This window comes from Acomys russatus, chromosome 19 (genome assembly GCF_903995435.1).
Source record: "Acomys russatus chromosome 19, mAcoRus1.1, whole genome shotgun sequence".
NCBI classification, from domain to species: Eukaryota; Metazoa; Chordata; class Mammalia; order Rodentia; family Muridae; genus Acomys; species Acomys russatus.
The window spans coordinates 54,258,726-54,283,640 of NC_067155.1; the positions used below are offsets into that span (position 1 = coordinate 54,258,726).

Here is a 24,915-nt window from a genome sequence, read left to right on the forward strand (position 1 = left end):
TGGCAGCTTTGTTCTGCTCCAGGCTACACTGGGCGGCACAGGGAGTTGGGTGGGCGTCGGTAGGGTTCATCCTTTTGGTCAAAGGGCTGAACTCCGCACCCAGGAAGACCGCGGGAGTAAACCTCCAAAGAGGTATGTTTCTAACCACTGCCTGCCCAGCGGCAGACAGTGCAGAGCTGTGAGTCAAGCTGCCTAAACAGAAGTCACGCCAGGGGAAGCTTCCAGATAGTGAAGGGAGGGCTGGGGAGGGCTGAGAGGGCTGGGAAGGGCTGAAAGGTAGTGTCAATGCCTACTATCCATGAAGCCCTTGGTTTAATCTCCAGACAAATAAATAAACTCTGAAAAACAAGTCTTCTTAGCTCATTGTGTTTCGGAAAGGAGGCTTTTAATGGAGAAGGGAGGGAACAAGAGAGAGCAGTCCAGGGAGGGCATGGGAGTTGGCTCTGAGGCCAGGGCAGCTCCTTGGCATGGCTAGTTTGACACGGGGTAGCTTGAGGGTAGCCCAGGAGTGCGTTGCCCTGTGCCCTCTGGGAAGCTGCGGATTCCCCATGGGTCCTGCGGTCTCGGCTGTCTATAGAGAACGTGGGTCGCCGCTGTCACAAAGGACTGTGTTCCATGGTGGAGAACGCGGGGTGCGGAGCTGGCCGCAACCCAAAGGCTCACGCGGCTGTCTACTGGGAGCCGCGAGAGGTAAGTCCGGGTGCACACAGCGCCCCCTGCTGGAGAAGAGCGGAGGCTGAGGGCTGCTGCAAGCCGGGAACCAACCACTGCCACCACAAATGCTCCCCAACTCCAAAGAGCTATATTTCCTCTCAAGCGTCCTCGCACTTATTTACCATTTATCCATTGACTTATTTGATTGAGACAGAGTCTCATATATCACAGGCTGGCCTTGAACTTGCGCTGCAGCCCAAGATAATCTTTTCCTCCTGATTTCCTATGTCCAGTTCCCAGGTGCTGCGATGGTAGTTGATTTTTGTTTTAAAACAAACCGAGAGCCGGGCATGGTGGCGCACGCCTTTAATCCCAGCACTCGGGAGGCAGAGGCAGGCGGATCGCTGTGAGTTCAAGGCCAGCCTGGTCTACAAAGTGAGTCCAGGATGGCCAAGGCTACACAGAGAAACCCTGTCTCGAAAAACCAAAAAAAAAAAAAAAAAAAAAAAAAAAAAAAAAGTCACTCACTCAGGATCCCGGAAGAGCCCACTTTGTCACTTAAAAGCAGGAAGAAAGTGTGGGCTCCCTGATTCGCTGTTAAATGGGAGATTGTAAAGACCACTGGGACCTGCCTGGTCTACAAAGTTAGTCCAGGATGGCTAAGGCTACACAGAGAAACCCTGTCTCCAAAAACAAAAACAACAACAGAAGTAAAGACCGCAGGGGTGCCAGGTGTGGTGGCACACGCCTTTAATCCCAGCACTCCGGAGGCAGAGGCAGATGGATCACTATGAGTTCGAGGCCAGCCTGGTCTACAAAGCGAGTCCTGGACAGCCAAGGGTACAAAGAGAGACCTTGTCTCGAAAACAAAACAAAACGAAACAAAACAAATAAAAGACCGCAGGGGCTTAATGAAATGGAAAGTCAAGGAGGCGTGGGGAAGGCCATCCATTTAAGCTGTTTTTGGGAAAGCTGACTTCTCCCCACCTAGAAGGCTCCAGAAAACGTCAAGACATAGTCCATGGTCATGACCTCCCACTCACTGTAAGAAGCTAGCTTAATCCCAGCACTCAGGAAGCAGAGGCAGGCAGATCTCTGTGAGTTTCAGCCAGCCCGGTCTACAGAGTGAGTCCAGAACAGCCAAGGTTACATAGAGAAACTTTGTCTCAAAACACACACACACACACACACACACACACACACACACACACACACACACAAACAACTTCTAGTATTATTGCCCTTTCAGTGTGATTTACCAAGCCTCAGCCACTCAGCCATCTCCTCAGTCCCCATGACATTTGCGGAACATCAGCTCTCACAAGCTAGGAGAGGGATGGGGCTACATTTTATTTGCTTCTCAACCCTCAGCCAGGCGTGTTCTCTTCCCAGCATTCCCCCTCTCTTATTTGGCTCCGTTTGGTGAGTTCCTATTCATCCTTCAAAACGCAACCGCCACATCCTGTTGAAGCCTTTCCTACACTTTCATCCTGGGTGGCATTCGTAGCATCTTGAGGGTGATTCGCCGCTCAGTCCCCACGACATTAAGCGCACAGTAGGCGCTGTTTGCACGCCAAATCGATTAGCACTGCCAGAACTCTTGTGGTTTACAAGCCCCAGAAAACTCACTTCAGATTGTTTTCATGAAAAGGTCCTTTTTGGTGTGATTGGACGTGACCCAGAGGCATCTTCAGGTCTGGCTAAGCCTCGAGGCTTTGGTGTTTATGGTTCATTCCTCATGCTAGCTGGATTCTTGGGGCCCCGTGGGGAAGGCTGTCGGCAAGCTTGACCACAGACGCCCAGGTTAGAATTCAGCCTGAGTTGCGGAACTCTTGCCAGTGCACAACCGAGATCACCGGCCCACGCTAGTGGGCGGGATTATGCAGATTAGGTGGCGCCCCTGCCCCCTGCCCCCTTTGCCCCCCCCCCCCCATCCCCCAGCACTGATTGTCTTGTACCTGCCCGGCTTTCCCGAGTGAAAACCCAGGGTTCAGAGAGCTGCATGGACGTCCGTGAGGTACATCAGAGCCCGGGAATCCGCATGGGACCTCCCAGTTTCTGGATTCAGTGGGCCTCACAGCCCTTTGGGCTCATGTCCCCTCGCCTAAGTGCCTCCAGCAGGTGGCATTCAAGTCCTGATATAATAAAATGCCTCTCTGGGTTGGTGCTGGTTCCTGACCTGAGAGGGCTTCACAGCTGAGGCTGGGAATATTTATTTTAACTCCATTGTGTGTGCGTGCATGTGTGTGCACAGGTGTGTGACAGTGGGTAGTGCTTGCCCAGCATGCATGAGGTACTGAGTGTGGTGGCACAGGTCTCTATTCCCAGTGCTTTGGAGGCAGAGGCAGGTGCATCAGGAGTTCAAGGTCATTCTTGGCTACATACTGAGTTTGAGGCCAGCCTGGGCTAACAGGAAACCCTGTCACAAAATCAGAAATCAAAACCACTCCTCCAGGGTGCTCACTGTTTGAGGCCTTTGTACCCCTTTCCTCTAGAGACGAGAGGAGATGAGTAAGTGACAGGCTGAGGCCATCTGCCCGCCTCCTAATAATAAACTGGGAGAGGAAGAAGTTCCAGGCACACTTGGCTCTGGGGGAGGGGCTCTTGTCATACCCAGCACCATCTGCCATGTCCCCTTTGTATGCCAAGCTGTGGGAGGAGGAGTAGATTGTAATAAGGAGGAGAGGTCCATGGGTCTTCACTGCCGGCAGAGTACCCCACTTCCTTTATTCCTGTGGTCAGGACGTTGCAGAGAGACAGACAGAAAGGCGAGAGTGGTGAGCGGGCTTGCTGCCTTTGACCTCCAGGACCCAGTGTCTGAGCAGAGGGGAAGCTCAGATCCGTCTCAATGCCACTGGTAGGTGACAACAGCTGGTTATTTGTTGTCTCTTCATCTATCATCTCATCCTATCCCAATACCTCATCTCTGGGTACCAACTTCATAGAAGGGAGGCTCACAGGCGGTGACTTTCTCAAAGTCACGCAGTGCGGTAGGATTTGAACTCAGGACCGTAAAGAAGGCCCTCCCAATTCAGCAAAACCTCAAAAGCAAGTTCGACTGTCACCTGGCAGCCCAGGGTGGGTCTCCCCTATGACAGACAAGCAGATGACATCACTTCGGGCTGGCCTTCCCCGTGTCCTAGGAGCCACCCCAGGCTTCTCTGATCACCCAGGCCTCCTTTTTCTCCATGTTGCCCAGGTAAAGAAACACAGGAGGAAGGCTTCTTTAAGCCTTCCGGAACTTTCTGAGAAGGCCAAAGAGCAGCTGGCCGAGGCGGAGCTGCGGAAACTGAGGCAGCAGTTCCGCAAGATGGTGGACAGTAGAAAGTCCTCCAACTTCCGCAACCAGCGCGTGATCGCCAACCAACAGTAAGAGGGATGTGCTTGGGTGGCTCCGGGCACAGCTAGGGCACCCTGAGTCCACCCGGGGAGCGGGACCTGTTATCCTACGCTATGCTCTAGAGTTTCATGGGAGGACACCCAGTGAGTGCCTAGGGGTCTTAGGACTCCCAGGAGGTAGGCGTTCCTCATCCAGATCCCGTTTTTGGTTTTGTTTTTGTTTTTTCCCTAGCAGATGGCCCTGTCCCTCTGCAGCCTCGCAGACACACCCTCACCAATCAATCCCAGCCTCAGGCCAGGCCGAACCTGATTGGTTTAAGTGTCTGTGGCAGTGACGGGGCGGGGCCAGAGGATGCCTCGTGGGCGTGGCCATCCTCCTCTTGCAGGTGTTGTCAGGGCTGTTCTCATGTTGTCTCTGCAGGGTCTAACCTTTTGCAAATGGGGGGAGCCTGTCTGTGAGCCCCTTTCTGCAAAGGCAGAAAACCGGCCTCCACCAAAGAGAATCTCGCTGCCGGGATGCTTGGGGTTCAGAGAAGGGAGAGGTGGGGATTTTAATTTCCCATGGATCCATTTACATGGGGGCAAGGCTGGTCCCTAGGGGGACATCCTTGTCAAAAAAAATTTTTTAAGAGCACTTTACCGCCATCTATTGGAAACGCGTTCATTTTGTAGAAGAAGACAAAGTGTACGTAGAGCAAGACAGGCTGCTGCGATGGCTCAGCTTGACTCCCAGTCTGATGAGCTGAGTTCAATCCCAGAGGGAAAGAACTGACATCTATGTTGTTTCCTGACCTGCAGATGCACAGTGTAGCATGCTAACACACACACACACATGTTCATACACCCATGTACAGATAGAATACATCTTGAAAAAAAAAAAGAAAGAAAAAGTGGAGGCTGGAGAGATGGCTCAGCTGTTCTTGAGGAGGATCCGAGTTGGGTTCCGAGCACCCACTTCTGTCTCACAGCCACCTGTAACTGCAACCCCAAAGGCTCTGTCACTCTCTTCTGGCCCCTACAGGCACCCCTCCACGCCTATCTCCATATAAACAAAGTAACAATAAATAAATGGCTGTGCATGGTGGCATGCACCTTTTAATAAAGTCACATTTTCTTCGGGACTGCCAGCTCCCAAGTAATGACACAGAGATTTATTAGTCATTAATGGTTGGACATAGCTTCAGCTTGTTTCCCCACTAGCTCTTATGTTATCCCACTTATAGGAACCTGTGTTCTGCCTCATGGCTTATTACTTGTGAGCCTTATAGTCTTGGCATTTGTTTCTTCCTCCGTGTCTGGTGTCTTCTTGCCTGAGATCTTTCCCAGAGTTCCTATCTCTGGGAGACCTGCCTCCCTTTCCTGACTTTGCTATTGGACGTTTTGCTCTTTTTTATTTTTTATTTATTTATTATTTATTTATATAGTATTCTGCCTGCATGCACAGCTGTACTCCAGAAGAGAAAGCACCAGATCTCATCCTAAATGGTTGTGCGCCACCGTGTGGTTGCTGGGAATTGAACTCAGGACCTCTGGAAGAGCAGTCAGTGCTCTTAACCTCTGAGCCAACTCTTCAGCCCAGACTTTAAGTTCTTTATTAAACCACTCAGAAGGTGTTGGAGGGCGTGTTCGCAAAATATGATACAGCCAAAGAATAGCAATCCAAAGGTCAGTCTGTAATCATTTCTCTGCCCATGCAGAAATCTGCATTTGAATAATACAAGGACAATCTTTTTTTTTTTTTTTTGAGACAGGGTTTCTCTGTGTAGCTTTGGCTATCCAAGACTCACTTTGTAGACCAGGCTGGACTCGAACTCACAGTGATCCATCTGCCTCTGCCTCCCGTGTGCTGGGGACAATCTTTTTTTTTAATGTATTTATTTATGATGTGTACAGTGCTTTGCCTGCATGTACACCTGCATGCCAGAAGATCACATTATAGATGGTTGTGAGCCACCATGTAGTTGCTGAGAATTGAACTCAGGATCTCTGTGTTAGAGGCCAGAAGAGCAGTCGGTGCCCTTAACCTCTGAGCCATCTCTCCAGCCCTACAAGGACAATCTTTACATAGTGCACAGAAAGGTCACCCCAACACTTTGTCGGGAGGCAGACGCAGGTGGGTCTCCATGATTTTGAAGGCAGCCTGATCTACCCAGAGTTTTGGGCCAGCCAGGGCTACATAGTGAGCCTCTGTCTCAAGATAAAGTTTTAAAATTTTTTATATATTTATTGTATATGAATGCTTTATCTGCAGAAGAGGGCATCATCACATTATAGATGGTTGTGAGCCACCATGTGGTTGCTGGGAATTGAACTCAGGACCCCTGGAAGAGCAGGCAGCACTCTTAACCACTGAGCCATCTCTCCAGCCCTTCAAGATAAGTTTTAAAAGGAAAGCACAGACATGCCTCCTCACACTTCAGGGCATCGGCTCCCTTTACTCAGCCCTGGCTGCCAGCCAACATGCTTTCCCTGTAACCACTCTCCTTCGCACCCTGCTCAGCTGGTGCTGTTTGCCTTCCACCTTAACAAAGTCTCCTTCCAGGTAGGAGCTGAGGAGCGTGAAAAGTCCCAGCAGCCTTGGGGCAGACCAGCTGCTGGCTTCATTAGCTACACAGGGCATTCAAGATGGTAGTGAGTTAAATAAAATAAACTGTGTGATTCTTGGAGCACAGCAGGAGTGTCTGACGTGTTCACTAACCTCATGAGACTAAGTGGGTGCTCCAGACCCTGCAGTGACAGGGGATCTTGGTTATTGGACAGTTTCACCCCTGAACCATGGCCCCCACTGGCTGCTTATTTATTTATTTATTTTGTTTTGTTTTGTTTTGTTTTCGAGACAGGGTTTCTCTGTGTAGCTTTGGCTGTCCTGGACTTGCTTTTTAGACCAGGCTGGCCTCGAACTCACAGTGATCCGCCTGCTTCTGCCTCCCAAGAGCTGGGATTAAAGGCGTGTGCCACCATGCTTGACAGAGTGTCTGGTGCTCCCTGAGTAGGCCACGCTGGCTGGACAGTTAGCTTAGGGACCCTCCTGCCTGACATTTCGCACGGGTGCTAGGATGGACCTCAGGACTTCATGCTTACCCAGGCAACAGTTACACCAACTAAGCCATCTCCCCAGGCCGGTCAGGAACAGTTTTGCCCTGCACCAGGGTGTCGGTCTCCTGAGAAGCATACAGCCCTCGGGGGAAGGTGGAGCCAGAGAATGGAAATGGGATATTGGGCTCCAGGTCTGGACCTGACCCCCCCTGAGCTCCCAGCTCTGAAGCTCTCCTTCTTTCACTGGGGCCCAGGCTCCCTTTTGGAGGAAGGAGGGTAGGGCACCCTGTGGGTTCTGTGAAGGCAGTTTAGGGGCTACAGGGCCAAGCCAGAGCTGCCTCCCCTCAGCAAGGAAATCGAGAATCTGAAAGCTGAGCAGGCAGAGACCACCCTGCTTCTGAGCCTTGTGAAGTCTCCGAGGAACCTAGACCTCAACCAGAAAAACTTCATGGAGTTGCACTTCCTGCTGCAGACCAAGGGGGACTACGAGGCACTTATCACATCCATGAAGGTGCTGCTGGGAGAGCTGGATGACAAGGTGAGGCTTCCGTGAAAGATGGAGCGAAAGAGGACAGGGACAGCACGCCACGATGCCCTAGGCAGAGTGGGACACAGTGTGGGGGCTCAGCTCCATCAACCCTGCACGCACGTCCCTGCCATCGTCTTGAGTCGGCCATGGGATGCACATGTGATTCTAAGCATGATGCACTGGCTTAAAACAGTCACTCAACTGGCGCACACCTTTAGTCCCAGCACTCGGGAGGCAGAGGCAGGTGGATCGCTGTGAGTTCGAGGCCAGCCTGGTCTACAAAGGGAGTCCAGGACAGCCAAGGCTACACAGAGAAACCCTGTCTGGAAAAACTGAAAAACAAAAACAAAAACAAAAAACAAAAAAACAAAACCAGTCACTCAACACCATCCATCACTAGTGTAGCCTTTCTGGATGATGGTGTTGGCCAGGTCTTGTGTCCCTGCCCTTCCCCTTAAGAAAGGGAAGCCTACCCGAAGCTATTGTGTGTTGGAAGTATGTAACTTTTAAATGTATTTGTATTTATTTATTTTAAGGCACATATCTGTAGCCCTGGCTATCCTGGAATTTACTCTGTAGACCAGGCTGGCTTTGAAGTCACTGAGATCTACTTGTCTTGGCCTCTCAAGTGCTGGGATTAAAGGTGTGAGGCATTATGCCCATCCACCCTTACTTTTGCATTTTTGTTTTGTTTTGTAAGATTTTATCTTATCTTTTTTTTTTTTTTTAAAGACAGGGTTTCTCTGTGTTAGCCTTAGCTGTCCTGGACTCATTTTGTAGAACAAGGTGTCCTCAAATTCACAGAGATCCACCTGCCTCTGCCTCCCTGAGTGCTGGGATTAAAGGCGTCCGCCACCACACCTGGCCCACTTATCTTTACGTAAGTGCATATACCTTTGTGTGTGAGTATGTGCGTGGGAAAGTAGTGCCCATAGGGCCCAGAAGAGGATATTGTATCTCCTGGAACTGGATTGTTGAGACAACTGAGATGGGTGCTGGTCTCCTCTGCAAGGCCACCGAAGACCAAAGCTAGGACCTCGCGCATGCCCGGCAAGCCCTCTATCACTGAACTATATGTCCACTCCTTCGTTTGTTCATTTTAAACCAATATGGTGCCCAAGTAAGACTCTAAAGTAACAAATGATGCTAAATTCAAGTGCATTTTGATATTTAAAGACTCTCACCTGGTGTGGTGGCGCATGCCTTTAATCCCAGCACTAGGGAGGCAGAGGCAGGCGGATCGCTGTGAGTTCCAGGCCAGCCTGGTCTACAAAGCAAGTCCAGGACAGCCAAGGCTACACAGAGAAACTCTGTCTTGAAAAACCTCCATAAATAAATAAATAAATAAATAAATAAATAAATAAATAAAAATAAAGACTCTCAACCCTGTCTTGGAAAAAAAAAGATTCTGGACCATTGTATCTAAAATGGCCCTGTGAAATCTTTTTGCAAAAAAAGCCAAAAAAAACAAAAAACCCCCCACAGTCATATTTGTGTTTTCTAAGCCACAGTGATATCTATGGAAACTAAACTTCAGCTGTGTAACACCAAGGCAGTGGCTACAGGCAGTACAGAAATGATTGGCTTGGCTTTTCCAATAATCCTTTGTTTGTAACAATAAGCTACCGGGTATGGTGGCCCACCACCTTTAATCCCAGCACTCGGGAGGCAGAGGCAAGCGGATCACTGTGAGTTCGAGGCCAGCCTGGTCTACAAAGCAAATCCAGGACAGTCAAAGCTACACAGGAAAACCCTTGTCTCAAAAAACAAAAACAATAGGCTGTGGGCCAATTTCCAAAGGGGCTATGTCTTCAGCCCTCGGTGTGACTGATGTGGTCAGAGACGGCACTCACGTGGAGAGCCGTCACAGCTTTCACCAGGTGCAGCCGGCCAATTCGAGCTTCTTGTATGTGCAACAGAAAAAACCTCACTTGTCAGGTGCCAATGATCTGATTTCCAAGGTGGGGACCGACTCCTAGGAAAGTTCCCGATACATCAAAGGGCAGTCTTCCCATGATGTGTACAGTGAGTGATGCCCCTGCTGGTCACTTCAGTAAGAGTCCCTAGTCCTAGGCCTAAACAGAGAAACTGCACATGTCAGGAGTGCCCAGGTGGACACTGGGAAGTTAGAGCCGTTGTCACCGAAGCAGCTGTGGCTGTTCTGCTCCCCCCGTTCTAGCTGCTTTAGTCTGATCGGGTTGACAGCCAACTTTCACCACCACAGGGGCCAGTGCTGTTTCCTGTAGACACCACGGCTGTGGGGGCTGGAGAGATAGGCAATTTCTGTTCTCTGGTGGGAAACTTCACAACTTCACCCTCAGAGTCAATTTTATTTGTAATCCTGGTTGGGGTGAGGATAAATTGATGGAGCAGGAATTAGGAGCCAAGTCAGAACCATTTGTAGGATGAGTCTCAATCTGGCTTTTGCTTCAACCCTGTTCCCCCACCCCACCCCCCACCCTATCCCCCACCCCATGCAAATGGTCAATCTGTGCCCAGCAGATATTGGTGCAGCTGGACGATCCCCTGCCCCATCTCTCTTTCAGATTCTTCAGCTAGAGAGAAAGATCTCGAACCAGAAGCAGATCTCCTTGAAGACACAAGAGGCCAACAACCCCCGGAAGCTGCAGAAACAGATTCACATTCTGGAGACCCGACTGAACCTGGTAGGTGAGGGGCTGGTCTCTGATGCCTCGACACCCCAGCCCACCCCCAACCGACCTCCATCCCACTCCACCCTTATCCCCACCCACCCCCATCCCCACCGCCACTCCTCTCCTCCTCCCCCCTCCCATTCCCTCACCCCTACTCCCATCTTACTCCTCTGTGCTCCTAGATTTTAAGCTTAACCCCTGAGCTATCAGCAGAAAACCCGCTTGCTAGGTGCTTGGGAGAGGGTGGACTGAGGGTACACCTCACCACTCACTCCATCCCCTACCATGTCCCTAAGGCCACCAGGCAGATCTAGACCCAACCCCTCCCCTGGCAGGTGGCTCAGGCCTGTAAGCACTGTCGTCTACACTCCCATGAACAGTGTAACCAATATCGCCTTTTAAAAACTTTTGAAAGCTGGGCGTGGTGGCGCATGCCTTTAATCCCAGCACTAGGCAGGGAGGCAGAGGCAGGTGGATCGCTGTAGGTTCGAGACCAGCCTGGTCTACAAAGCGAGTCTAGGACAGCTGAAGCTACACAGAAAAACCCTGTCTCAAAAAAAAAAAAAAAAAAAAAAAAAAAAAAAAAGCAAAAGAAAGAGCTTTTAAAAGCTAAATCCCAGGGACTGGACAGATGGCTCAGCAGTTAAAGAGCACTGTCTGCTCTTCCAGAGGTCCTGAGTTCAATTCCCAGAAACCACATGGTGGCTCACAACCATCTATACTGAGATCTGATGCTCTCTTCTGGCCTGCAGGTATACATGCAGAGAGAGCCCTCATATACACAAAATAAATAAGTCTTTAAAAAAAAAAAAAACCCGGGCTGGAGAGGTGGCTCAGCGGTTAAGAGCACTGATTGCTCTTCCAGAGGTCATGAGTTCAATTCCCAGCAACCACATGGTGGTTCACAACCATCTATAATGTGATCTGATGCCCTTTTCAACACTGTATGCATAATAATAAATAAATATTTTTTAAAAAACCCCAAAACCCTAAGATCCATTGTTCAGATGCAGAAGGAAATGGGGACTGAAAGATTGTCCGTGAGGTTCTGGCTATACGTCATTCCTACCCCAAAGTACTTTAAGATAAATGACTTACCATAATTAAGGTAATTAAAGGAAGGCATCCAGACATTTTACCCCCAAATCCTCCGTTTCAGTTTTTTTGTTTGTTTGTTTTGTTTTGTTTTTTTGTTTTTTGAGACAGAGTCTCTCTGTGTTAGCCTTGGCTGTCCTGGACTCGCTCTGTAGACCAGGCTGGCGGGGAACTCACAGTGATCTGCCTGCCTCTGCCTCCCGAGTGCTGGAATTAAAGGCGTGCACCACCGTGCCTAGCCAGTTCTTAAAATTAAACATTTTCCTTCATAACCACACACCATCAGCATTACATCTTACAAAATGAATATTTTGGAATTTCCTCAAAACTTGATCTGTATTGGTTTTGGTATTTTTCTGGACAGACCCCAAATATTTTTTAAAGATTAATTTTATCAAGACTCCTGGAGCTTTGGATTTTTACCTTTTTTTTTGTTTTGTTTTGTTTTTTGTTTGTTTGTTTGTTTTGTTTTTGTTTTGGTTTTGGTTTTTGGTTTTTCAAGACAGGGTTTCTCTGTGTAGCCTTGGCCATCCTGGACTCACTTTGTAGACCAGGCTGGCCTCGAACTCACAGCGATCCGCCTGCCTCCGCCTCCTGAGTGCTGGGATTAAAGGCGTGTGCCACCACGCCCGGCTCTTTTTTTTTTTTTTTTGGTTTTTCAAGACAAGGTTTCCCTGTGTAGCCTTGGCTGTCCTGGACTCACTTTGTAGACCAGGCTGGCCTCGAACTCACATCAATCCACCAGTTCAGAGCCCCAGCATCTGGGGCTGCTTGAACCATAGCCTCCCCACAGGTCACTGTCCACTTTGACAAGATGCTGACCTCCAACGCCCAACTCCGGAAGGAGATTGAGGATCTTCTCTATGAGAAGGCCGCCTATGACCACGTCTACCAGCAGCTTCAGCGGCGTATGCAGATACACAAGAAGACCATGAACATAGCCATCGAGCAGTCTGCCCAGGCCTACGAGCAGAGGTGCTAGGGGAGGCTCAGCTCCCTCGTAGCTTAGCACCCACTCGCTCCTCTTGAATGGCAGGACCCTGTGTAGCGCAATGTTGGACACTAACCATGTAGCCAGCAGCGTGCGGGGCACTGTGGTACTTCCATCCTCCTCCCCTCAGCTGGAGGATTAATGTCTCCCCTTTGCTCAGAGAAAAACAGGGTGCCCATGCAGGACAGGGCAGCTGGGGCAGCTGGGATTTTGGCTCTCTGTCTCCTACATGGTCCTCGGTCCTGATCTTTTTTCCATCAAAGTCTTTTCTGGCACAAAATGAGGTGAGGGAGAGAACAGGCCTTAGAGTCAGACATGTCTGGGGCTGACTTCTCCCTGCATCACTTCTGCATTGTTGTAGCATCCATGTAGGTGGTAGAGAGCAGAGACTAATCCATGCATGCAAGGGAAAGGGGGTGATGAGGATGATGGTGACAATGGTACCAATGGTGGTGGTGGTGATGATGGTGGTGGTGATGGTGGTGATGGTGATGGTGGTGATGGTGGTGATGGTGGTGATGGTGGTGGTGATGGTGGTGATGGTGGTGGTGGTGATGGTGGTGATGGTGGTGATGGTGATGGTGGTGATGGTGATGGTGGTGATGGTGGTGGTGGTGATGGTGGTGATGGTGATGGTGGTGATGGTGGTGATGGTGATGGTGGTGATGGTGGTGATGGTGATGGTGGTGATGGTGGTGGTGGTGATGATGGTGGTGGTGATGATGGTGGTGGTGATGGTGGTGATGGTGGTGATGGTGATGGTGGTGATGGTGATGGTGGTGATGATGGTGATGGTGATGGTGGTGGTGGTGATGATGGTGGTGGTGATGGTGGTGATGGTGATGGTGGTGAGGCTGATGTGGATGTTGGTGGAATGGTGATGTGATGATGATGATGATGATGGTGGTGTTGGTGGTGATGATGGGACTGCCGCTGCTGCTGACAATAACGAGGGTGACAGGAAACGCACTTCCTCAGTCTGGTCTAGACTCTCAGTTCTGGTAGGGTTCTGAATTTGGTTCCCACCATCAGAAAAAAAAAAAAAAAAAAGAGGGGGACTGCAAAGAACTACAAATGAACCCTGGTAGCCACTGGGCAGGCATGCAGTCCTCTGGCCTGGCAGGGAGAGAGAGAGAGAGAGAGAGAGAGAGAGAGAGAGAAAGAGAGAGATTAAAATGAGGGGAGGAGGGGAGAGCTTTGGACACTAAGGCTCACCTTCCATCTCCCCACAGGGTGGAAGCCACGGCTCGGATGGCCGCCATGAAAGACCGCCAGCAGAAGGACATCTCTCAGTACAACCTGGAGATCCGCGAGCTGGAGCGACTGTATGCTCATGAGACCAAACTCAAGTCCTTCCTGCTTGTCAAGCTCAACGACCGCTCTGAATTTGAAGAGCAGGTCAAGAAAGAGGAAGGTACAAACCACAGCCTCTCAACGCCCCCTCCTTCCTCTCATAGCCAATAAAAATACAGCACATCTGGTTTAAATTTAAATCTCAGGCTAACAATGAACACAATTTTTTTTTTTTTTTTGAGTAACAGCCCTGGATGTCCTGGACTCACTTTGTAGACCAGGCTGGCCTCGAACTCATAGAGATCTGCCTGCCTCTGCCGCCGAGTCCTAGGATCACAAGCATGCGCCACCACAACCAGATCTGAGGCTTGGATCTTTTAATCTAAAACAGAGGTTCTCAATCTGTTGGTCTCAACCTCTTTGGAGGTCAAATGCCCCTTTCACCGGGATAGACAGAGGCCACCATCAGAGAACACATAGTTACATTACAGTTCATAACAGTAGTGTGTGGGTGCTGGCTGAGGCCAGAAGAGGTCGTCAGAGCCCCTGGGATTGGCGTTATAAGAAGTTATGAGCCACCAGATAGGCTGAGCCCCAAACCTGGTCCTTCAGGGTAGGAGATGCTCATGACTCTGGAGCCATCGCTCCAGTCACGCCTTGCTTTTTTGAGTCAGCGTCGTCTCTCACTGAACCTGGAGAACACTGCTTCAGCCCCACTGGCTGGCAGCTGAGCCCCAGGCATCTGTGCGTCTCTACCTCCCAGGCCGGGAGGAGAATGGGGAGCCCACGTCCCTTTCCACACCTCCTGTGGCCTTTCCGTCTCCTGCCCACTCCAGTTGTCAAGGTCAGGAAACACGGGAAGAAGAGCAAGGGTGAGAGTTTCGAGAGCTACGAGGTGGCACACCTGCGGCTGCTGAAGCTGACGGAGAACGGGGACCTGAGCCAGCTCACCAAGGACTTCCTGGCCAAGGAGGAAAAGAACTTTGCCCGCTTCACCTACGTCACTGAACTCAACAATGACATGGAGACCATGCACAAGAGGACCCAGCGGATCCAGGTGCACGGCTTGCAGGGCCTGGCTGGCCCAAACATCCTTCCCCAGGATGGTCCCCTGATACGCCTACCTGTTCTGCAGACAGGGGCCATGTGTCCTGAGACTGACAAGTGAGTTCACGTCCACACACCAAACATAGCAGTGACTGCTGCGGCAGGTACCGTCAAGCTCTGGGCTACGACCTGGGAAAGCACTCTTGTTTATTTTTGGTTTTTTTCAAGACAGGGTTTCTCTGTGTAGCCCTGGCTGTCCTGGACTTGCTTTGTAGACCAGGCTGGCCTCAAACTCACAGCGATCCGCCAAAGGTGTGTGCTACCACGCCCACTGGAAAGCATTTTTTTTTTTTTAAAGATAGTTTTATTTACATGTATGGATGTGTGCCTGCATGTGTCCCTGTGCTTCATGTGTGTGCAGTACCCAAAGACGCCAGAAGAGGGCAGCAGATCCCCTGGAACTGGAGTCACAGATGGTTGTGAGCTGCCCTATGGATGTCAAACCCAGGTTATCTTTAAGAGCAGCCAGTGCTCTTAACCTCTCAGCCATCTCCCCTGTTCCTCCATCTTGTCCTCTGTCTATGGGTTATGCCATCTAGATAGACTGTGAGCCCCAGGGACCTTCCTGTCTCCTCTTGGGGAGACATACCGGTGTTACAAGTGTGTGCCATCATGGCAATGTTTGTTTGTTTGTTTGTTTTTCTAGTCAGGGTTTCTCTGTGTAGCTTTGACTGTCCTGGAACTTGCTCTGTAGACCAGACTGGCCTTGAACTCACAGAGAACCACTTGCCTCTGCCTCCCTAGTGCTGGGATTAAAGGCATGCACCACCACAGCCTGATACTAAAAGTTTTTTTTCCCTATTGCACACCAGTTTCACTCCTACCTGGGGATGGGGGTCACCCCCATCCTCTCGGTATTCCGTTAAAGTTTGCTCAGCAACTGTCAACCTCTAAAAAGCACAGCATTCTACTCAAACGTCCAAATTTTTCTGTTTCTTTGAGGACATGCAGTCTGACAGGTTTGTGTAAACCACTGTGGACCTTGAGTGCAGTGCTACTGCCCTCTAGTGGTTGTCTTCATTATGGCAGGAAGGCCTTTTTAGTCCAGGCTGTTCAGAGGGAGCATTCCCTTAGTCCCTTTGGGATGCAGATGTGAGGAGCTCTGTGCAGTCTCTGACTAGATTGGAAATATCCACAACACACTTGACCTTTGAGAGCTTGGGGTAAGGTGGAATGGCCCTCTGTTGGCCTCAGTTTCCCAATTTGTGCTGTGCTGTTGGAACCAGAACAGTAGCCTCCTGCTCTTGGTTTCGTTTGTTCTAGAACATTAGAGCTTGGAGCCCAAGCATCTACTGGGGAAATTCTGCACCCTAAATTGCAGCTATACAGGCCCCGCTCCATACCGACGTCTCTGCAGATGGCCTGGGAATTGGCATTTAGCCACTGGTCTGTGTGCCACCCTTTCCCCCCTTCGAATTCACTCTCAATGGTTGACTTGCCACCCCTCAGCAAGGTTGTCTCCTCAGTGGAGTGACCACCTGTGCTGGAATCATATATTATTTCTACTTGACGTCTAAGGATGGGGGCTCCTGTGTGAAAGGGCTTGGACACACTGCACTGGAAACAGGCCAAAAAGGCTGGGTCTCGAGCCCTTCCCCAGACCTGGAACATGGAGTGAGCCTGGCCATCCGGGAGAGTAAGTCATACTCCTGTGAGAATCCTGGGCTGAGTTGCTGGGCCCAGCGCAGCAAGCACCAGCCACAGCTGGCTGTTTAAATTCCTTACACTGCAGTACAACTGAAACCACAGCTGCCCAGTGGCTGCGGCCATGTTTCAAGTCCTCAGTGCCCACGTGTGGTTGCCGACTACAGAATTAGTGCAAATAGAGTGTGAAGGATGATGCTGACTGCTCTGTTCTAGATGGTTCTAAACCATGGTCATGACCCCTTCCCAAGGGTCGCCTATCACTATCTGAAAACACAGATATTTACATTACACATTACAATTCACAACAGTAGCTAAATTGTAGTTATAAAGTAGCAAGGAAAAAAGTTTTGCCAGGCGTGGTGGCGCAGGCCTTTAATCCCAGCACTCGGGAGGCAGAGGCAGGCAGATCGCTGTGAGTTCAAGGCCAGCCTGGTCTACAAAATGAGTCCAGGACAGCCAAGGCTACACAGAGAAACCCTGTATCAAAAAAAACAAAACACAAAAAAAAAAGTTTTATGGTGGGGGAGGAGGCCACCGCAATACGAGGAACTGTACTAAAGAGTCCCAGCATCAGGATGACTGAGAACCACTGCTCAAGATAGTTCTAGATGATTCTCAGAGAGGCTGAAGAAAGAAACTCCCAGCCGGGCATGGTGGCGCACGCCTTTAATCCCAGCACTTGGGAAGCAGAGTCAGGTGGATTTCTGTGAGTTTGAGGTCAGCCTGGTCTGCAGAGTGGGTTCCACACAGCCAAGGCTACACAGAGAAACCCTGTCTAAAAAAACAAACAAACAAACAAACAAACAACAACAACAATAAACCACCCCCCAGCCCAAAATCAAAAACTCCCAAGGAGTAGGAGGGGATAGGGAGCAGATTACCCAACTCTGGAGTAGGGTCAGATGCACCAGGAGAGGGCACCTTCCATTTTTTTCCTCACTGGCTCCTTTCTGTCCTGACCAGGATGACATCATCAACCTGCGGTCACAGCAACAGTCCTCACACGAGGGCACCCGGAGCACCCTCAAACAGATGGAGGTGAGCTGGCTGCAGAGGAAGGGACAGGGAGCCTCCTGTACCTGCCTGTCGTCTGTCAGGTGGCTTGTCCTGACCCCACTGTAGAACCCTGTCCCTAAGGTCTGTGTATTGTAAAAATGAGTCCCTTTTTGGGTGGGTGGGGTTCAAACCCAAGCCCCGGGGCTGCAATTCATCCTGACACATCTCTGCCTCAGTTTCTCCTTTTGTCTCCCCTTGGCCCGACTCCACTGCTTCTTACCTGTAATAACAACCACAAAGCAACCTCCTACCTTCTTCCCATTCTCCTCCCCTCTCCCTTTTTCTTTGTGCTAAGAATCGACCCCATGGGCCTCCAGCATGTTAGTTCTGCACCCCACCTCTGAGCCACAACCCACACCCTGCATGCAAGCGCTTCCTGGGCTAGGCGCTAGTCAGGAGATGCCAGGCTTTGTGGGCTCTTCTGGCCCTCTCTCTGTCTTTGGAAGAAGGTGCCATGCTCTTTCCATTTTTCAGGGGAGGAAACAGAGGCTGGTAGAGGTAAAAAAAATAGCTTGGTCAACTCTAGGAAGCTGAGTTGTGGGTTGTTGTTGTTGTTGTTGTTGTTTTTTTGGTTTGTTTGTTTGTTTGGTTGGTTGGTTGGTTTTGGTTTTTAGAGACAGGGTTTCGATGTGTAGCCTTGGCTATCCTGGACTCACTTTGTAGACCAGGCTGGCCTCGAACTCACAATGATCAGCCTGCTTCTACCTCCCAAGTACTGGGATTAAAGGCCTGTATCACACCGCCTGGCTGAGTTGTGGTTTTTTTGTTTTGTTTTGCACAGAGTCTCCCTTTAAAGCCCTAGTAGTCTGTTTGTTTGTTTGTTTTTGTTTTTTGAGACAGGGTCTCTCTGTGTAACCTTGGCTGTCCTGGACTTGCTTTGTAGACCAGGCTGGCCTTGAACTCACAGAGATTTGCCTGCTTCTGCCTTCTGAGTGCTGGGATTAAAGGTATGTGCCAGCCCCAGTGGTCTGGAATTCACTATATAGACAAGGCTGGCCTCAGACTCATAGAGATCCTCCTGCCTCTGCCTCCCCAGTACTGGGATTGAAGGTGTGTACCAGTCCCCTTTCCCCGCTGATACCCTGGCAGCCTGAGCAAGCTACAGGCTCATTTTTTTGTTATGTAAGATGAAAATTGGCACTTCCAGGATGGGAGGATGGCCATCCTTGTGATGTCACTTTCCATCTATGCTCTCCTTGGAGTTTGCTTTCCATCCCAAGGATGCCTGGTGGTAGCATTATAGCAGCCACAGACCCAACCATCACACATACGCTTCAAGCAAGAAGACAGTGGGGGAGTGTTGAGACGGCTACACTGGCTGACCCAGGAAGCCCCAGTTACTTTCAGGACACTTGGACAATGACTGTTTATAGGACTTGTAGCTGGTGACACTGCCACCCCCGGAGCAAACAGGTTCTCTCATGATAGTATTGGGAGAATGAAGAGCAAATAGGGCAAGATGTAAGTCCTGCCTGACTGGCTGGACGTGCGGCGATCACAGCATGCCTGTGGTCTCCATGATTAGGAGGCTGAAGCAGGAGGATCCAGAGTTCAAGACTAGCCTGGGATACTCCTCTTGAAACTGACAGTTTCTGGCCCTGAACATCTTCTATTTGTTCCTTGGGGTTCATTTCTGCCCTGCATCTTGACTGGGCTAGTGGTGCCATTCTCGGCTCTGCCACTAGGGGGCAGAAAAACCCAGACTAACGAGCTGATGGCGCTCAGAGCTATGGCCCGGAGGTCGGGCGGCCGAGGGTGGTAGGCGGGGCGGGGAGGCGGCAGGGGACATTCGGGAGGAGGGGCTGTTGTGATTCAGGCTAGTCTCCGCTCGTCCCCAGCCTAGGCCTGCACCCTCTGCTTGGGGCCACCTAGAACCCCAGACTCTTGCCTAGGATTGGGACTAGCAGTACCTTCATCAGCGTCCCTTTTGCCTGGCTCTGTACTTACTGTTTTCTGTCTTCATGGGGTGGTGGTACTTCCAGGGCAGTATGGGGGGGGCGTGGGTCTCTGGTCCCAAATGCAAATACCCTAAGCAAGAGAAGCTATCCCAGGAGCCACGGGCTCCCACCATGCTGAAGGGTGCCTCCACCTGTCCCCTCTGAACCCTCTCTTCTCTCCCCAGGAGGCCTGGTTAGGCACTCAGAGCAATCACTTACTTTTAGGACAGGGTCTCATGTACCCCAGGCTAGCTCAAGCTCACTATGTAGACAAAGATGACCTTGGACTCCTGCCCTTCCTGCCCCCACCCCCCCCAGAGCGCAAGAATTATAGGCGTGCACACCACACTGGGTTTCTGCAAGCACTCTACCCGAGGAGCCACATCCTTAGCTGTCTGGTTTTTTTCTTAATTTTGTTTGACGCATACAGGACGCTCATTTCATTGATGACATTTCCCTCTGGGGTTTGCAGATCTGTCTGGGGTCCCCCAGTCACCTGCACAGAGAGTCCTCAGCCTCAGGCCGGGCTTGGTGTCTGTCTGCCCTCAGGAGAAACTGAGGAAGACCACGGAGGAGGCGGACATTTTTGAGAACAGGTACAAGGAGATGAGTAAGACCCTGGAGTATCTCAAGAGCTCTGTGGAGAAGCTGTTCAAGAAGATCAGCTGTGACGCCACCGAGATCCTGGGGAAGCTGGGCGAGACGGGGAAGATCACGGACATCAACCTTCAGCAGTACTTTGGTGAGCCGAGCTGGGGCCCACTCCGCTCTTAGGGACTTTTCCCTAGCATGTTCTAGGACCAGGTACAAGAGTTCTTTCTTTGCTTGGTAGTGAGCATGGCCCTGGTGCAGCCTGCCTGGGTTTGAATCCTGATTCTTCACTTACTGGCTGTGTGACTTTGGCCACGTTTCTAGCCCTCTCTGTGCTCAGGTCCTTTTACCTCCAAAATGAGGGTAAACTCAGGAGCTTCCTCATTGGGTTATTGGGAGGATTAAAAAATGGGATAATTGATGATGATCTCAGTTGACACAGGAGAGGGAGTTGGTGAATTTCAATTCCCTTAATGAGGAAAACTTAAACTAGAAAGCTTTTTTTTTCCCCCTCAAGGCAGTGTTTCTCTGTGTAGCCTTGACTGTCCTGAACTCGCTTTGTAGACCAGCCTGGCCTTGAACTCACAGCAATCCGCCTGCCTCTGCCTCCCTAGTGCTGGGATTAAAGGCATGCGCCACCACCGCCTGGCTAGAAGGAGCTTTATTTATTTATTTATTTTTTAAGATTTATTTATTTATTATGTTTACACTGCTCTGCCTACTTGTACCCTTGCAGGCCAGAAGAGGGCATCAGATCTCATTATAGATGGTAGTGAGCCACCATGTGGTTGCTGGGAATTGAACTCAGGACCTCTGGAAGAGCAGACAGTGCTCTTAACCACTGAGCCATCTCTCCAGCCCGAAGGAACTTTCTTACACACATACACAAACTCAATACATATATATGCTCACATATGTGTACATGAATGTGCACACACATGTACACACATATGTTCACACAGGCACACATGCACACAGACATACACAGACACTTCACACATGCACACAGGTGCACAAAGACATATTCGAACACACATGCTCACACATGTATGGACACTCATGCAAATACGCACGCTTTCTTTTTTTTAATGTGATTTATTTATTTTATGAATGAGAGCTCTATCTGCATGTGCAACTGCATGCCAGAGGAGGGCATCAGATTTCCAGTATAGATTGTTGTGAGCCACCATGTGGTTGTTAGGAATTGAACTCAGGACCTCTGAAAGAACAGACAGTGCTCTTAACCTCTGAGCCATCTCTCCAGCCCCCTAAAATAACTGAGGCTTTCTTTTTTTTTTTTTTTTTTTATGTGATTTAGCAAATAAGCAAGCTTATACATTCACACACAGACATACCTGTGTGCACATGCATGCCTGCACACACACACACACACACACACACACACACACACACACACACACACACCATATTTGAGCCCCACATTTTTTCTCTAAGAGTAGAAAGAAGGCAAAGATCACTCCAATTGGGTTTGTTTAGCGCTGTATATATAGTAAGCCTTGCCAAGACAATAAGGCAAGAAGAAGGAATAAAGATTCTGTTTGGAAGGAGGACATGAAGTGCATGGTGGGTCCCACTGTGTTGAAAAGGCTTGTTAAACTGCCTTTTGCATTCCTGGGTTTGGTTTCAACTTTAGGCCCCCCAATCATGGCAGCCTGGCATGAATGGTGCCCACTATTCTCTCTCTCTCTCTCTCTCTCTCTCTTTTGAGACAGGGTTTCTCTGTGTAGCCATGGCTGTCCTGAACCAGGTTAGCCTCGAACTCTCAGCTATCCAACTGCCTCTGCCTCCCAAGAGTTGGGATTAAAGGCGTGCGCCACCATGCCTGGCCTACTATTTTTAAAATTTAACTGACAGGGGCTGGAGAGATGCTCAGTGGTTAAGAGTGTGTACTGTGCTTGCAGAGGACCGGGGTTTGGATCCCAGAACCCACATCAGGCATCCCAGGCAGAAGGAACGGCATAAACAAAGGCCTGAAAGTCAGGCTAGCCCTGGATTTTGCTTTATAGTGGGACACTGATTTGTGGCTTCTCGTTGTCAACATGGAGGGAACCTTTCTTTGCACTGTGCTTCCCAGGAACCTGCCACTCAGGGTGCTTTGGATGTCTTACACCTCCTATGTGGTACCATGAGCAGCTCTGCCTACGTGCATTAAAAAGTCGTGAGGTCACACGCCTGTAATTTCAGCACTCATGGAGGCAGAGGCAGGCAGATCTCTGTGAGTTCGAGGCCAGCCTGGTCTACAAAGTGAGTTCAGGATAGCCAAGGACACACAGAGAAACCCTGTCTCGAAAAAACCAACCAACTAACCAACAACAAAAAAAAACCAAACCAAACAAACAAAAGAGTCGTGAGGTCAGAATTTCTCACAGCCAGTGGCCAAGACAAAGCCACCACCTGTGGAGCACCAGCTACCATCCTTTCCTCTGTTACAACAGAGGCCACCCAGGCCTGTAGCCATGACCTTGGCCCCTGACCCCATTGTCTTCCAGCTATCATAGAAAAGAAGACCAATGACCTGCTGCTTCTGGAGTCCTTCCGGCGCCTGCAGGACTCAGAGGCCCCTGATGTCGACGTCCCACAGCCCTTTATCAACCCCTTCTGGGGTGGCTCTGCCCTCCTCAAGGCTCCAGAGCCTCTACGGGTTGTGCTCCCTGTGTTTGGGTCGGAATCCTTCAGCGACAAACTTGAAGAGGGTGAGTTCTCGCTGGCTGCCACTTAGGCAGGCCAGTGGGCAGAGTCCCTTAAGGAGCCTGAGTCTGTGGGCCACGCCCCTTTGTCCTCCTACCTTCCCTGAGTAACCACCACACTGAGGCTATTTGTTTGAAAACACAGATGGGAACAGATTCTTATGGAAGGGGTCAGGGAGGAAGTAGGCACATGTGTAGCCCAAAACCAGAAATGAGCAAAGGATTCTATACACACACACACACACACACACACACACACTCATACACACACACACACACAGACACACACACTCATACCCACACACACACACACACACTCACACACACACACTCACACACACACACACACTCATACCCACCCACACACACACTCATACCCACACACACAGACACACTCACACACACAGACACACACACTCACACACACACACTCACTCACACACACTCACACACACACTCACACACACACAGACACACTCACACACACACTCACACACACACTCTTCTACATACACACACTTATACACATACTCATGCACACACTCATACACACATACACAACTTATGCCGTCACACTCATACACACACTCACGTACTCTCACACTCATGCACACACACACAAGCACTCATACACATATACTCAAACACACACACACTCCCACAGATATTCATATAAAAAACACTCGGAGAAACTCATAAACACTCGCGCTCATAAAAACACACACTCATAAGCACACACTCATAAGCACACATTCTCACACATTTTTATACACACATTCATAAACACACTCACACACTCATACACACTCTGTGTAGCCTTGGCTGTCCTGGACTCCCTTTGTGGACCAGGCTGGCCTCGAACTCACAGAGATCCACCTGCCTCTGCCTTGCAGAGTGCTGGGATTACAGGCGTGCGCCACCATGCTCTTCATACACACACACACACACACACACACACACACACACACACACACACTTATACATACACGTGCATACACACACACCATTCACTCACAGAACTTACCCAAACACATAATGGAATACTACGCAGCCACTAAAATGGATGTCCCCCTGGTTGCAATGGCTTGGCAATCAAACAGATGCTGTGCCTTGCGTCTTAGTCTGTAGCTATTAAACCAATTGTGTCTCCCATCCTTGCTTGGGAATTCCCTGAGGGTGCATCTCTGCTTGGAGCTCTAAAGGGCTTTCTGCCCCATGGCCAGCCTAGCGTGGTGGAGGGACACTTCCCCTGGAAAGGAAGTGAGCTGGGCACCGACTCCCAGGTCCTCACAGAGCTCTGTCCTGGACGCAGTGGAATACCCCCTGGACCACAGTAGCCTCCGGCAGCTGGTCTTGGAGAACTACCTTCAAAAGGACCGTGCCAGGGACCTACAGGAAACCCTGTCGGAGAAGGGGGATGACCTAAGGCCCAAGAAGAAGATGACAGCCTGAGCCATGCCCAGAGAGAATAAATGTTTTCTTGCTAAGCCCCGGGACCTTTACATGTGCTAAGAGGAGCCCTGGGGGCTGGAAACCAGCTGTGCAATGGTGAGGGGCTCAGAAGTGGCCTGAGGGCTGTGTGCCCGCACCCCCATATGACCCTGAGAACGGAGCCAGCATTTCCCTCAACAATCAACAAGGCCTACCAGGGAGAATACAGAAGCCGAGTATGTGACTGTGTGTGTGTGTCTTGGGGATGAGTGTCTCCACAGAACAGAGCTGGAGCCTGAAGGCCTCGCTGCCTCTCTCCAGAGCCCAGGTATCTAGGACCCAGCCTCAGTGCCTCTGGAAGAATGGGCATCCCTGGGGGACACTCCCAGGACCACAGGTGGGGTGTGGGTAGTCCAGACTTTGGCAGTGGGGGTGTGTGTGCTCTGATCCTTCAGGACCTGTCCTTTGAGCCCTGGCTTCTGCAAGGGGCCCATAGGGACCTCATTGGTTGCAGGGCTACCCTGAGTATGAGGCTGTGGGTTCCTTCACTTTCTCAAACAGGGCCTTGCTATGTAGCCCAGGCTAGCCTTGGATGTCACCATGCTTGGTCTCAGTGATTCTCTTGAAGTTGGTTTCCTGTTTTTAGTTTATTGATGGGGACACAGCTCTAGGGTCATGCAAAGGCTCAGGTCAGGAGAGCCAGGGACTGCTGCCAGGTTTTTTGTTTTTGAGCCAAGATCTAATTATGTAGCCCAGGCTGGCCTGAAACTCACTATGTAAACCAGGCTAAGTCTGAAACTCAAAGAGATCCACCTGCCTCTGCCTCCAAAGTGCTGGAATTGTTAAA

The 24,915-nt window shown here is 50.3% G+C and overlaps 1 protein-coding gene across 1 annotated transcript; it reads left to right on the plus strand.

Moving 5' to 3' along the window:
• Positions 1-3,949: 3,949 nt before the first annotated feature.
• On the plus strand, positions 3,950-24,089 carry Ccdc63 (coiled-coil domain containing 63). Its single transcript, XM_051162150.1, has 10 exons — positions 3,950-4,023; positions 7,378-7,567; positions 10,105-10,224; positions 12,101-12,282; positions 13,531-13,712; positions 14,428-14,648; positions 17,309-17,383; positions 19,888-20,080; positions 22,440-22,643; positions 23,950-24,089. Exons 1-10 carry the CDS (start codon positions 3,965-3,967, stop codon positions 24,087-24,089), a joined length of 1,566 nt encoding a protein of 521 aa, XP_051018107.1. The 5' UTR covers positions 3,950-3,964.
• Positions 24,090-24,915: the final 826 nt, after the last annotated feature.